Source organism: Scyliorhinus torazame, chromosome 1 (genome assembly GCF_047496885.1).
Source record: "Scyliorhinus torazame isolate Kashiwa2021f chromosome 1, sScyTor2.1, whole genome shotgun sequence".
Lineage (NCBI taxonomy): Eukaryota > Metazoa > Chordata > Chondrichthyes > Carcharhiniformes > Scyliorhinidae > Scyliorhinus > Scyliorhinus torazame.
Window position 1 is genome coordinate 223,556,208 of NC_092707.1, and position 15,663 is coordinate 223,571,870.

A 15,663-nucleotide genomic window follows, 5' to 3' on the forward strand; every position below is an offset into this window, starting at 1 on the left:
TTCCTGAGTGAATACTGACGAAAAATATTCATTTAGTATCTTGCCTATCTCTTCAGACTCCACACACAATTTCCCATCCCTGTCCTTGACTGGTCCTACTCTTTCCCTAGTCATTCGCTTATTCCTGACATACCTATAGAAAGCTTTTGGGTTTTCCTTGATCCTTCCTGCCAAATACTTCTCATGTCCCCTCCTTGCTCGTCTTAGCTCTCTCTTTAGATCCTTCCTCGCTACCTTGTAACTATCCATCGCCCCAACCGAAACTTCACACTTCATCTTCACATAGGCCTCCTTCTTCCTCTTAACAAGAGATTCCACTTCCTTGGTAAACCACGGTTCCCTCGCTCGACGCCTTCCCCCTCAGGACCCGGAAAACACGATCCGAGACATCACGTACCCTTGCACCTGGGAGGCAACATACCAAACGTGAGTCCCTCACGCTCCCACAAAATCTCCTATCTGTGCCCCTGACTATAGAGTCCCCAATTACTACTGCTCTGCTCCTCTCCCCCCTTCCCTTCTGAGCAACAGGGACAGACTCTGTGCCAGAGGCCCGTACCCCATGGCTTACCCCTGGTAAGTCCCCCCCCCCCCCCCCACAAGTATCCAAAGCGGTATACTTGTTTCTCAGGGGAACGACCGCAGGGGGTCCCTGCACTGACTGCTTTTTCCCAGTCCCTCTTACAGTTATCCACCTATCTCCAATCTTTGGTGTAACTAATTCCCTGAAGCTGCTATCTATGACCCCTTCTGCCTCCCGAATGATCCGAAGTTTTTCCAACTCCAGCTCCAGTTCCCTAACTCGGTCTTGGAGGAGCTGGAGATGGCAGCACTTCCTGCAGGTAAAATCAGCAGGGACACTAACTGCATCCCTCATCTCAAACATCCTGCAGGAGGAACATTGCACTCCCTTCCCTGCCATTCCTCTTACTTTCTACCAAGAATTCCTCTCCACCAGAATTTATTGGTGAGGGTCTTCCCAGACGTCCGCGGGTCGACTTCCTGTTCCCGCCTAAAACATTAATTTAAAAAAAAAAAATTCTCAGCTCCTGCTGAAATTGACTAACGAGCCAGCTCCACTCCCGCAGAAATCGACTGGCCTGCCCCTGCAAAGTCAAGTGGACAGGACAAGGACAGACTTACCTCCCAGCAGCCACTTCCGCACTGCTCCCGCTGAACCTGACTCACCAGCTGTTCTCCCGCCGAAATCGACTGGCCTGCCCCTGCAAAGACAAGTGCTTTTAAAGGACAGACTTACCTCCCAGCAGCCACTTCCGCACTGCTCCCGCTGAAACTTAGCCCCGCTTTTGCAGTACTGGACTTAGTATTGAGGAATGAGCCTGGACAGGTGGTTGAGGTTTCAGTAGGGGATCATTTTGAGAGTAATGATCACAATTCTGTAAGTTTTCAGGCACTTTTAATAATCTTTATTGCCATAAGTCGGCTTACATTAACACTGCAATGAAGTTACCGTGAAAGCCCCTAGTCGCCACACTCCGGCGCCTGTTCGGGTACACGGAGGGAGAATTCAGAATGTCCAAATTACCTAACAGCACGTCTTTCGGGACTTGTGGGAGGAAACCGGAGCACAAACACGAGGAGAGCGTGCAGAGTCCACACAGACAGGGACCCAAGACAGGAATCGAACCTGGGACTCTGGCGCTGTGAATGAGGGTAACGCTCGGGTTAAGGTGCTAAACTGGGGAAATGCAGATTATGATAACATTAGACAGGAATTGAAGAATTTTGATTGGGTGCGGCTGTTGGATGGTAAATCAACATCGGACATGTGGGGATCTTTCAAGCGATTAGGATTTAGGAAAGTAACGTTCCTGAGAGAACGAAGGATAAGTATGGGAAGTTTAGGGAGCCTTGGAATAGAAGGAAAGTAGGAAGGAACTTAAGCAAGGAGTCAGGAGGACTAGAAGGGGTCACGAAAAGTCATTGGCAAATAGGGTTAAGGAAATTCCCAAGGCTTTTTACACGTACATAAAAAGCAAGAGGGTAGCCAGAGAAAGGGTTGGCCCACTGAAGGACAGGGGAGGCAATCTATGTGTGGAAGCAGAGGAAATGGGCGAGGTACCAAATGAATACTTTGCATCAGTATTCACCAAAGAGAAGGAATTGGTGGATGTTGAGTCTGGAGAAGGGTGTGTAGATAGCCTGGGTCACATTGAGATCCAAAAAGAAGAGGTGTTGGGCGTCTTGAAAAATATTGAGGTGGATAAGTCCCCAGGGCCTGATGAGATCTACCGCAGAATACTGAAGGAGGCAAGAGAGGAAATTGCTGAGGCCTTGACAGAAATCTTTGGATCCTCACCATCTTCGGGTGATGTCCCGGAGGACTGGAGAATAGCCAATGTTGTTCCTTTGTTTAAGAAGGGTAGCAAGGATAATCCAGTGAACTACACGCTGATGAGCCTTACGTCAGTGGTAGGGAAATTACTGGAGAGAATTCTTCGAGACAGGATCTACTCCTATTTGGAAGCAAGTGGACGTATTAGCGAGAGGCAGCACGGTTTTGTGAAGGGGAGGTCGTGTCTCACTAACTTGATGGAGTTTTTCGAGGAGGTCATAAAGTTGATTGATGCAGGTAGGGCAATGGATGTTGTCTTTCTGGACTTCAGTAAGGCCTTTAACAAGGTCCCTCATGGCAGACTGGTACAAATGGTGAAGTCACACGGGATCAGAGGTGAGCTGGCAAGATGGATACAGAACTGGCTAGGTCATAGAAGGCAGAGAGTAGCGATGGAAGGGTACTTTTCTGATTGGAGGGCTGTGACTAGTGGTGTTCCACAGGGATCAGTGCTGGGACCTTTGCTGTTCATAGTATAAATAAATGATTTGGAGGAAAATGTAACTAGTCTGATTAGTAAGTTTGCGGACGACACAAAGTTTGGTGAAATTGCGGATGGCGATGAGGACTGTCAGAGGATGGGTGGAGTGATGGCAGATGGAGTTTAATCCGGACAAATGTGAGGTAATGCATTTTGGAAGGTCTAATACAGGTAGGGAATATACAGTGAATGGTCGAACCCTCAAGAGAATTGACAGTCGGAGATATCTAGGTCACTGAAAGGGGCAACACAGGTGTAGAAGGTCGTCAAGAAGGCATACCTTCATTGACCAGGGAATTGAGTATAAAAATTGGCAAGTCATGTTGCAGCTGTATAGAACCTTAGTTAGGCCACACTTGGAGTATAGTGTTCAATTCTGGTCGCCACATGGCCAGAAGGATGTGGAGGCTTTAGAGAGGGTGCAGAAGAGATTTACCAGGATGTTGCCTGGTATGGAGGGCATTAGCTATGAGGAGAGGTTGAATAAACTCGGTTTGTTCTCACTGGAACGATGGAGGTTGAGCGGCGACCAGATAAAGGTCTACAAAATTATGAGGTGCATAGACTTTTTCCCAGAGTAGAGAGGTCAATTACTAGGGTGCATAGGTTTAAGGTGCGAGGGACAAGGTTGAGAGGAGATATACGAGGCAAGTTTTTTACACGGAGGGTAGTGGGTGCCTGGAACTCGCTGCCGGAGGAGGAGGTGGTGGAAGCAGGGATGATAGTGATGTTTAAGGGGCATCTTGACAAATACATGAATAGGATGGGAATAGAGGGATACGGACCCAGGAAGTGTAGAAGATTGTAGTTTCGATGGGCAGCATGGTCGGCGCAGGCTTGGTGAATGATCAGGGGAATAGATAGAGTAGACAGTCAGAGACTTTTTCCCCAGGTGGAACACACCATTACAAGGGGACATAAATTTAAGGTGAAAGGTGGAAGATATAGGAGGGATATCAGAGGTAGGTTCTTTACCCAGAGAGTAGTGGGGGCATGGAATGCACTGCCTGTGGAAGTAGTTGAGTCGGAAACATTAGTGACCTTCAAGCAGCTGTTGGATAGGTACATGGATTACGGGAAAATGATATAGTGTAGATTTATTTGTTCTTAAGGGCAGCACGGTAGCATTGTGGATAGCACAATTGCTTCACAGATCCATGGTCCCAGGTTCGATTTCGGCTTGGGTCATTGTCTGTGCGGAGTCTGCACATCCTCCCCGTGTCTGCGTGGGTTTCCTCCGGGTGCTCCGGTTTCCTCCCACAGTCCAAAGATGTGCGGGTTAGGTGAATTGGCCAATGATAAATTGCCCTTAATGTCCAAATTGCCCTTGGTGTTGGGTGGAGGTGTTGAGTTTGGGTAGGGTGCTCTTTCCAAGAGCTGGTGCAGACTCAGGGGGCCGAATGGCCTCCTTCTGCACTGTAGATTCAATGATAATCTATGATTAATCTAGGACAATGGTTCGGCACAACATCGTGGGCCGAAGGGCCTGTTCTGTGCTGTATTTTCTATGTTCTATGTTCTATGTTCCTGTGCTGCACTTTTCTTTGTTCTTTGTTCTTTTGAGGGATATTGCGAACCTCGTCAAAAAGAAAAAGAGGGCTTTTGTACGGCCTAGAAGGGTGGGCACAGTCGAAACCCTAGAGTATAAAGAAAGTTGGAAGATACTAAAGCGGGAAATTAGGAGGACTAGGAGGGGTCATGAAAAGTCCTTGACGGACCTCCGGTGGTGGCCATCGAGTGAGAGGTCACTTGTATGGTAGCTCCCGCTCGTGGTGGACCTTTGGGACCTTGTCCCCCCAACTTATGGAGGATTTGATCGGTAAGATAGGAGACTGGTGAGGTAGAAGAGAGGAACCGCCCACCAGTTTATGGAGCCGTGGACCAGAAGTGGTCTGTAAAGAAGAGATTGTTGGGCAAAGAAAGGACGTACTGGCACTGGAGGGTGTGCAGAAGAGATTCACTAGGTTAATCCCAGAGCTGAAGGGGTTGGATTACGAGGAGAGGTTGAGTAGACTGGGACTGTACTCGTTGGAATTTAGAAGGATGAGGGGGGATCTTATAGAAACATATAAGATTATGAAGGGAATAGATAGAAGGGGATAGATGCGGGCAGGTTGTTTCCACTGGCGGGTGAAAGCAGAACTAGGGGGCATAGCCTCAAAATAAGGGGAAGTAGATTTAGGACTGAGTTTAGGAGGAACTTCTTCACCCAAAGGGTTGTGAATCTATGGAATTCCTTGCCCAGTGAAGCAGTAGAGGCTCCTTCATTAAATGTTTTTAAGATAAAGATAGATAGTTTTTTGAAGAATAAAGGGACTAAGGGTTATGGTGTTCGGGCCGGAAAGTGGAGCTGAGTCCACAAAAGATCAGCCATGATCTCATTGAATGGTGGAGCAGGCTCGAGGGGCCAGATGGCCTACTCCTGCTCCTAGTTCTTATGTTCTTGTAATAAGGGAGTGGAGTCTGCAGCACAGGAAAACATGGCTGAGGCTCAGGGACTGGGATTTTGCCGGCCCAGTGGTGAACGGAACAGCTGGTGGAATTTCTTCAGGAAAGCTTTGACAAGCAAAGACAGGAGTATCTATATAAAATAAAAAGAGTGGCTAAGGTAAATATTGGTCCTTTCGAGGATGAGAAGGGAGATTTAATAATGGGAGATGAGAAAATGGATGAGGAACTGAACAGATTTTTTGGGTCGGTCTTCACAGTGAAAGACACAAATAACATGCCAGTGACTGATGGAAATGAGGCAATGACAGGTGAGGACCTTGAGATGATTGTTATCACTGAGGAGGTAGTGATGGGCAAGCTAATGGAGTTAAAGGTAGACCAGTCTCCTGGACCGGATGGAATGCATCCCAGACTGCTAAAAGAGATGGCTGGGAAATTGCAAATGCACTAGTGATAATTTATCAAAATTCACTAGACTCTGGGGTGGTCCCGACGGATTGGAAATTAGCAAATGTGACACCACTGTTTTTAAAAAAAGGAGGTAGGCACAAAGTGGGTAATTATAGGCCAGTGAGCTTAACTTCGGTAGTAGGGAAGATGCTGGAATCTATCATCAAGGAAGAAATAGCGAGGCATCTGGATTGAAATTGTCCCATTGGGCAGACACAGCGTGGGTTCATAAAGGGCATGTCGTGCCTACTAATTTAGTGGAATTTTTTGAGAACATTACCAGTGCGGTAGATAACAGGGAGCCAATGGATGTGATGTATCTGGATTTCCAGAAAGCTTTTGACAAGGAGCCACCCAAAAGGTTGCTGCATAAGATAAAGATTCATAGCATTAAGGGGAAAGTAGTAGCATGGATAGAGGATTGGTTACTTAATAGAAAGCAAAAAGTGGGGATTAATGGGTGTTTCTCTGGTTGGCAATCAGTAGCTAGTCCCTCAGGGATCAGTGTTGGGCCCACAATTGTTCACAACTTACATAGATGATTTGGAGTTGGGGACCAAGTGCAATGTGTCCAAGTTTGCAGACGACACTAAGATAAGTGGTAAAGCAAAAAGTGCAGAGGATACTGGAAGTCTGCAGAGGGATTTGGATAGGTTAAGTGAATGGGCTAGGGTCTGGCAGATGGAATACAATGTTGACAAATGTGAGGTTATCCATTTAGGTAGGAATAACAGCAAAAGGGATTATTATTTAAATGATAAAATATTAAAACATGCTGCTGTGCAGAGAGACCTGGGTGTGCTAGTGCATGAGTCGCAAAAAGTTGGTTTACAGGTGCAACAGGTGATTAAGAAGGTAAATGGAGTTTCGTCCTTCATTGCTAGAGGGATGGAGTTTAAGACTAGGGAGGTTATGCTGCTATTGTATAAGGTGTCAGTGAGGCCACACCTGGGGTATTGTGTTCCTCCTTACCTGAGAAAGGATATACTGGTGCTGGAGGATGTGCAGAGGAGATTCACTTATTTAATCCCAGAGCTGAAGGGGTTGGTTTACCAGGAGAGGTTGAATAGACTGGGACTGTACTCGTTGGAATTTAGAAGGATGCGGGGGAATCTTGAGGAACGTATAAAATTATGAAGGGAATAGATAGGATAGATGCGGGCAGCTTGTTTCCACTGGCGGGTGAAAGCAGAACTAGGGGGCATAGCCCCAAAATAAGGGGAAGTAGATTTAGGACTGAGCTCAGGAGGAACTTCTTCACCCAAAGGGTTGTGTATCTATGCAATTCTTTGCCCAGTGAAGCAGTTGAGGCTCCTTCGTTAAATGTTTTTAAGGTGAAGATAGATAATTTTTTGAAGAATAAAGGGGTTAAGGGTTATGGTGTTCGGGCCGGAAAGTGGAGCTGAGTCCACAAAAGATCAACCGTGATCTCGTTGAATAGCGGAGCAGGCTCGAGGGGCCAGATGGTCTACTCCTGCTCCTAGGTCTTATGTTCTTATATACCTGGACCCGATTTAAGACGGGGGTTGACCGGGTGGAGCAAAGATTAGATGTCCAGGGACAGGCAATTCAGAAGGTGGAAGAGGCGGTGGCTGAGCACGGTCTTGGACCCAGCGGGGGTGAATGGGGTGTTCAAGGATTTTTACAGTCGGCTGTATGAATCGGAGCCCCTAGCTGGAGTGGAGGGGATGAGGCAGTATTTGGAAGGGTTGAAGTTTCTGAAGGTGGAGGAAGGGTTGGTAGAGGGGTTTGGAGTCCGATCGGGATTGTAGAAGTAGTAGAGGGGATTGAAGGCCATGCAGTCGGGCAAGGCCCCGGGACCAGATGGCGATCCTGTGGAATTTTACAAGAGGTTTTCTGGGATGCTGGGCCCACTGTTGGTGAGGGCATTTAATGAGGCAAGGGAGCGGGGTGTTCTTCCCCCAACAATTTCACAGGCTTCGATTTCATTGATCCTGAAGCGGGAGAAGGGCCCAGAGCAATGTGGGTCTTACAGAACAATCTCCCTCCTGAATGTTGATGCCAAATTGCTAGCCAAAATTCTGGATGGAGGACTGTGTACCAGGGGTGATAGGGGAAGACCAGACAGGGTTTGTTAAAGGCAGGCAGCTAACGGCCAATGTTAGAAGGCTTCTGAATGTGATCATGATGCCCTCGGGGTGAGGGGGGGGGGGGGGGGGGGGTGTGGTCGCTGTGGACGCAGAGAAGGCCTTCGACCGGGTGGAATGAAATTATTTGTGGGAGGTCCTGGGATGGTTTGGGTTTGGACAGGGCATTATTGACTGCGTTTGATTTCTGTACCAGGCACCGGTGGCGAGTGTGCGGACGAACCGGGTGAGTTTGGATTACTGTAGACTGCACTGGGGGACAAGATTTGGGGGGGTGGAACACAGGGTCTCGTTATGTGCAGACGGCCTGCTCCTATATATGTATATATTTATGACCCGTTAGGGGAATGGGGGAGATTATGCGGATATTAGGGGAATTTGGCCGGTTCTCGGGGTATAAATTGAATATGGGTAAAAGCGAGGTTTTTGTGATCCAGGTGAGGGGGCAAGAGAGGAGACTGGGGGAGTTGCCGTTTAAAGTGGTGGGAGGGAGTTTTCGCTACTTAGGTATTCGGGTGTCACGGGGTTGGGAACAGCTACATAAATTAAATCTGGCCTGTTTAGTTGAACAAATGAAGTAGGACTTTCAGAGGTGGGACATGCTCCCGTTGTCACTGACGGCGAGGGTACAGACCATAAAAATGATGGTCCTCCTGAGATTTCTGTTTATTTTGCAGTGCCTCCTTATTTTTATACCAAAGGCCTTTTTTCAGCAGGTGAATAGGTGATATCTGGGTTTGTGTGGGCGGGTAAAACCCCGTGAGTAAAGAAAGCACTGTTGGAGCCGAGCCGTGGGGTGGGGGGGGGGGGGGGGGGGGGGGGGGGTCCCTGGCACTGCCGACTTTAGGAACTACTACTGGGCGGCAAATATCGCCATGGTTAGGAAGTGGGTCGTGGGGAAGGAGTCGGTGTGGGAGCGGGTGGAGGCAGCCTCATGTAAGGGCACAGGTTTGGGGGCATTGGTAATGGCTCCGCTGCCATTTTCACCATCCGGTACTCCACAAGCCTGTGGCAGTGGCGGCCCTGAGAGTCTGGGGCAGTGGCTGAAGCATATGGAAATGGAGGAAGCATCGGTGTAGGCTCCAATTTGTGGTAATCACTGGTTTGTCCCGGAGAAGATATATGGGGGGTTTCGGAGGTGACAGAGAGCAGGTATTGAGAGGCTGGGGGATCTATTTATTAATGGGAGATTTCCCTGTTTGGAGGATTTGGAGGAGGAGCTTGGATTGGCGGGAGGGAATGGCTTCCATTATCTGCAGATGAGGGATTTTGTGCGAAGGCAGGTTTCGACCTTTCCGCTTCTACTGCCGCAGGGGATACAGGACAAGGTAGTTGGTTGGCGACATGGCTGGGTTTCTCAGAATTGAGAATATTAAGTTCGCCCTGAGAGGATCAACATTGGGGTTCGTTTCGATGTGGCAGCCGTTATCGACTTCTTCGGAGAAAGCTAAACTCAGCAGATTCAATAAGGGGAGGGTTAGGGGTAACGGGGGCGAGGGGGGAGTAAGGCTATTTTTTGGTCTAGATTAGGCGGGGACAATGGGAGATGGAGGGATATGTAAAGTACTGAACTATATTCACATTTGTGTTTGTATCTTTTATTGTTATAAAACCATAAATGCTTTAATAATAATAATAATAATCGCTTATTGTCACAAGTAGGCTTCAATGAAGTTACTGTGAAAAGTTTGTAAATAAAAACATGAAAAGTCCTTGACAAGTAGGATTAAGGTGAATCATAGAATCCCGTAGCTTTTTATTCATGCGTAAAAAGCAAGAGGGTGGCCAGGGAAAGGATTGGACCACTTAACGACTGCGGGGGGGGGGGGGAATCTGTGTTGAGCCTGAGGAAAAGGGCAAGGTACTAAATGAGTACTTTGCATCTGTGTTCACCAAAGAAAAGGATCTGTGGAAGATGATTCTTGGGAGGGTGTGTGGATAGTCTGGATCATGCTGACATAAAAAGGAGGAGTTAATGGGTGTTTTAAAAGATATTAAGGTAGATAGGTCTCCTGGACCAGGTGGGATTTATCCCAGAATACGGAGAGAAGCAAGGGAGGAAATTGCTGAGGCCTTGACTGACATCTTTGTATCCTCATTGGCTACAAGTGAGATCCCAGAGGACTGGAGAGTAGCTCATGTGGTACCACTGTTTAAGAAAGGTAGCAGGGATAATCCTGGAAACTAGGCCGGTGAGCCTCACGTCGGTAATAGGTAAATTATTGGAGAGAATTCTCGGACAGGATTTTTACCCATTTGTAAACAAATGGACTCATTAGGGATAGACAGCATGGTTTTGTGAAGGGGAGGTCGTGCCTCACTAACTTGATTGAATTTTTTGAGGAGGTGGCAAAGATGATTCATAGAATCATAGAATTTACAGTGCAGAAGGAGGCCATTCGGCCCATTGAGTCTGCACCGGCTCTTGGAAAGAGCACCCGACCCAAGGTCAATACCTCCACCCTATCCCCATAACCCAGTAATCCCACCCAACACAAAGGGCAATTTTGGACACTAAGGGGCAATTTATCATGGCCAATCCACCTAACCTGCACATCTTTGGACTGTGGGAGGAAACCGGAGCACCCGGAGGAAACCCACGCATACACGGGGAGGATGCGCAGACTCCGCACAGACAGTGACCCAAGCCGGAATCGAACCTGGGACCCTGGAGCTGTGAAGCAATTGTGCTATCCAGAATGCTACCGTGCTGCCCCATGATTGATGAGGGGAGAGCGGTAGATGCTGTTTACATGGAGTTCAGTAAGGCCTTAGGCAAGGTGCCTCATGGCAGACTGGTACAAAAGGTGAAGTCACACGGGGTCAGAGGTGAGGTGGCATGACGGAAACAAAGAACAAAGAAATGTACAGCACAGGAACAGGCCCTTCGGCCCTCCAAGCCCGTGCCGACCATGCTGCCCGACTAAACTACAATCTTCTACACTTCCTGGGTCCGTATCCCTCTATTCCAGTCCTATTCATGTATTTGTCAAGATGCCCCTTAAATGTCACTATCGTCCCTGCTTCCACCACCTCCTCCGGTAGCGAGTTCCAGGCACCCACTACCCTCTGCGTAAAAAACTTGCCTCGTACATCTAGTCTAAACCTTGCCCCTCACCTTAAACCTATGCCCCCTAGTAATTGACCCCTCTACCCTGGGGAAAAGCCTCTGACTATCCACTCTGTCTATGCCCCTCATAATTTTGTATACCTCTATCAGGTCTCCCCTCAACCTCTTTCGTTCCAGTGAGAACAAACCGAGTTTATTCAACCGCTCCTCATAGCTAATGCCCTCCATACCAGGCAACATTCTGGTAAATCTCTTCTGCACCCTCTCTAACGCCTCCACATCCTTCTGGTAGTGTGGCGACCAGAATTGAACACTATACTCCAAGTGTGGCCTAACTAAGGTTCTATACAGCTGCAACATGACTTGCCAATTCTTCTGCTCAATGCCCCGGCCAATGAAGGCAAGCATGCCGCATGCCTTCTTGACTAGCTTCTCCACCTGTGTTGCCCCTTTCAATGACCTGTGGACCTGTACTCCTAGATCTCTTTGACTTTCAATACTCTTGAGGGTTCTACCATTCGCTGTATATTCCCTACCTGCATTAGACCTTCCAAAATGCATTACCTCACATTTGTCTGGATTAAACTCCATCTGCCATCTCTCCGCCCAAGTCTCCAAACAATCTAAATCCTGCTGTATCCTCCGACAGTCCTCATCGCTATCCGCAATTCCACCAACCTTTGTGTCGTCTGCAAACTTACTAATCAGACCAGTTACATTTTCCTCCAAATCATTTATATATACTACAAAGAGCAAAGGTCCCAGCACTAATCCCTGTGGAACACCACTGGTCACAGCCCTCCAATTAGAAAAACATCCTTCCATTGCTACTCTCTGCCTTCTATGGCCTAGCCAGTTCCGTATCCACCTTGCCAGCTCATCCCTGATCCCGTGTGACTTCACCTTTTGTACTAGTCTACCATGAGGGACCTTGTCAAAGGCCTTACTGAAGTCCATATAGACAACATCCACTGCCCTACCTGCATCAATCATCTTAGTGACCTCCTCGAAAAACTCTATCAAGTTAGTGAGACACGACCTTCCCTTCACAAAACCGTGCTGCCTCTCACTAATACATTCATTTGCTTCCAAATGGGAGTAGATCCTGTCTCGAAGAATTCTCTCCAGTAATTTCCCTACCACTGAAGTAAGGCTCACCGGCCTGTAGTTCCCGGGATTATCCTTGCTACCCTTCTTAAACAGAGGAACAACATTGGCTATTCTCCAGTCCTCCGGGACAACCCCTGAAGACAGCGAGGATCCAAAGATTTCTGTCAAGGCCTCAGCAATTTCCTCTCCAGCCTCCTTCAGTATTCTGGGATAGATCCCATCAGGCCCTGGGGACTTATCTACCGTAATATTTTTTAAGAGACCCAACACCTCGTCTTTTTGGATCTCAATGTGACCCAGGCTATCTACACACCCTTCTCCAGACTCAACATCTACCAATTTCTTCTCTTTGGTGAATACTGATGCAAAGTATTCATTTAGTACCTCGCCCATTTCCTCTGCTTCCACACATAGATTCCCTTGCCTATCCTTCAGAGATCCAGAACTGGCGCGGTCACAGAAAGCAGAGGGTAGCAGTAGAAGGGTGCTTTTCTGAATGGAAGGTTGTTACTCGTGGTGTTCCACAGGATCGGTGCTGGGGCCTCTGTTGTTTGTAGTATACATAAGCAATTTGGAGGAAAATGTAGCTGGTCTGATTAGTAAGTTCCCAGATGACACCAAAGTTGGTGGAATGGCAGATAGTTGTCAGTGGATACAGCAGGACAAAGGACGGGCAGAGAAATGGTCAATGGAGTTTAATCCAGACAAATTGCATTTTGAATATAGAAAGTCAGAGAGATCTGGGTGAACAGGTCCACTGATTTTTGAAAGTGGCAAAACAAGTGGACAAAGCAGTCAAGAAAGCATACGGAATGCGTGCCTTCATTGGATGGGACATCAAGCATAAAAACTGGCAAGTCATGCTACAGTTGTACAGAACGTTGGTACGGCCGCACTTGGAATATTGAGCACAATTCTGGTCGCCACACTACCAGAAGGATGTGGAGGCTTTGGAGAAGGTGCAGAGGAGGTTTACGAGGATGTTTGTTGCCTGGTCCAAATAGGCTGAATAGACAAGGACTGTTTTCATGAGAATGATGGAGATTGAGGGGCGACCACCGCTGTAGGTAGATCTGTGCGCAACTCTCCTTGGCTTAAACTCCTTGATTGCTGCACTCGGTCCACTGCTACCACTGCTGTCAGTGAATCTGAAGGATATGAGGAGAATTGAGAAACTTTATGGTTCAGTAAAAAGTTTGAGTTGAGTTTAAGTTGTCCAAAATTCTGGCTGTTAAACAGCTAAAATGGGTTCTAGAGATCATCAGATTGGCACAACCTCATGGTCTTTTCCTATTTCTAAAAATTCTTACCTCATGTTTTTCTCTTAACAGATATGGCTTCCCTTCAAGAAGTACTGATAATTTCTGGACAGCACCCTAAACCTGTCGGACTGGTTCTTCAATATGGAACAGCAGGATTCCGTGCAAAGGCTGATCAGCTGGATCATGTGATGTATCGTATGGGCTTGTTGGCAGTGTTGAGATCCAAGAAAACCAAATCTACCATTGGCGTAATGGTCACAGCCTCCCATAATCCAGAAGTAAGATTCAAAGGAAATTTAATTTTCTGTTAATTCTCATTTTGCCCTTGTCATCAAAAGATGATATGGAGGTTTATGAACAGACTGAAAATATGACAGAAAAGGCCAATTGTTCATTCAGCCTTTTCCAACTATTTTTTGACAGTTCCAGCTTTTCCCAGTTCTAATGATCACAGACTTGAAATACTGTTTCTTTTTCCACAGATGCTGCTTGACATGATTATTTCGAGCATTTTGTTTTTATTGTCCATGAAGCATGAAGTATTTTCATGGTGTAACCTCTAAAACAGCATGACCATATTTGCAATCAATTTCAATGATCATTTGAAGAAAATATCCGTAAAAAATAAACAGGCTGTTTCATGGCAGTGATTATGTACCTGTACTCCAAAGTCATAAATTCTTCATTTAAATTGATTCTGTCCAAATAACATGGCAACATAATTTGTATTTACATTTTTCAAAGTGGACAACAAAGACACTTCGACTGCATGCCTTGAGATTTTGGAGCTACCCTGCAGATAAATGCACCACATGGTCTCAAACAGGCATCCAACGCAATTGTTTCCTCTTTAATGATCCTTGCTTTCTGAAGCATTAACTGATTCATCATACATTGTCGCAGGTGCATCTGCAATTGGTGCATGAATAGGGTAGGGAAAGTTAAATAAACTGAACTGGTGTGTTTTGTTCTTTATTGCTGCATTTAGAATTTGGGTGCTAGCACTCTTGGGTCAATTAGAACCATAGAATTCCTACAGTGCAGAAAGAGGTCATTCGGCCCATCAAGTTTGCACTGACCCACTCCTCTGCCCTATACCCGTAACCCCATCTAACCGTTGGACACTTAAGGGCCAATTTTACCATCTAACATGCATATTTTTGGACTGTGGGAGGAAACCAGAGTATCCGGAGGAAACCCATGCAGACACTGAGAGAAAGTGCGAACTCCACACAGTCACCAGGAATTGAACCCGGGTCCCTGGTGCTGTGAGGTAGCAGTGCCACCATGCTGCCCTGCATAATTGAATCTTTTCTGTTCAGTCTAATCCATTGACAACTAAATTTAACTTGGTGGCATGCTTTTAATATGAATCATACTAGAATCCTTGCATGTTTAAATAACCAAAATTCCCAAAACTATATTGAAATTTCCCAAATTTAGTGTATTGTTTGTCTGTCTTTTTCCTCCCCTCATATTCTGTATCCATGCCTAGTGGATCACTTTGTTGGGGAAGAGTTGAGCACTTGTGGATTTGGTCGGCTTCAGTCTGAAACTTCAATGTATGTTCATTGTAGTTGAGTTTTAGTAGGAATTGCTGAATAGCAAATTAGGAGTAGAAATCCTGATCAGTGTTCCTTCCCTAAAAATAAGATAAATTTGCATTTATATATGGCCTTTCAAGACCATCAGATTATTGAAAGCATTTCTAGCTAGTGAAGTACTTTTCAGTTTAGTCACTGAAAGAAAGGAAAAAATGGCAGCCAATGACGCTCGCATCCCATAAAAAATTAGTTTAAAAAAAAATAATGTGATCATGGTCAGATCTGTTTCTGTGATGTTGATTCAAAGATAAATATTGACTAGGGCACCAAGGGTACCTCCTCCCCATCACTTCCCCCCCCAACCCGATTCCCTTAAATAGTACCTTATGAAAGTGCCTGAGAGGAAAGATGGATTTAACATTTTTTTTTAAACTTTGAGTACTCAATTATTTTTTTTTCCAATTTAAGGGGCAATTTAGTGTGGCCGATTCACCTACCCTGCACGCCGTTCATCATGTATTCCCTTGCCTTGTTTGTCCTGCCCAAGTGCATCACCTCACACTTAGCCGGATTGAATTCCATTTGACACTGATCAGCCCATCTGACCAGCCCGTCTATATCCTCCTATAATCTAATATCCTCCTCACATCATCCATGAACTTACTGATCAATCCTACATTCATATATAATTCATTTATGTAAACAACAAACAGCATGGGTCCCAACACTGATTCCTGCGGGACCCCACTGGACACAGACATCCAGTCAGAAAAACACCTGTCCACATCACCCTTTGCTTCCTGCAATTCTGTATCCGATTTGCCAAATTTC

The 15,663-nt window shown here is 46.4% G+C and overlaps 1 protein-coding gene across 5 annotated transcripts in view; it reads left to right on the forward strand.

The window, feature by feature from the left end:
• pgm3 (phosphoglucomutase 3) overlaps positions 1–15,663 on the forward strand; it is a 150,808-nt gene that overhangs the window by 21,291 nt on the left and 113,854 nt on the right. For all 5 annotated transcript variants that reach the window (XM_072502789.1, XM_072502798.1, XM_072502784.1 and 2 more), the window contains exon 2: positions 13,358–13,566. In XM_072502789.1, coding sequence (XP_072358890.1) covers positions 13,360–13,566 — 207 coding nt within the window. In that variant the 5' untranslated portion in view covers positions 13,358–13,359. The remainder of the gene's footprint in view (positions 1–13,357; positions 13,567–15,663) is intronic.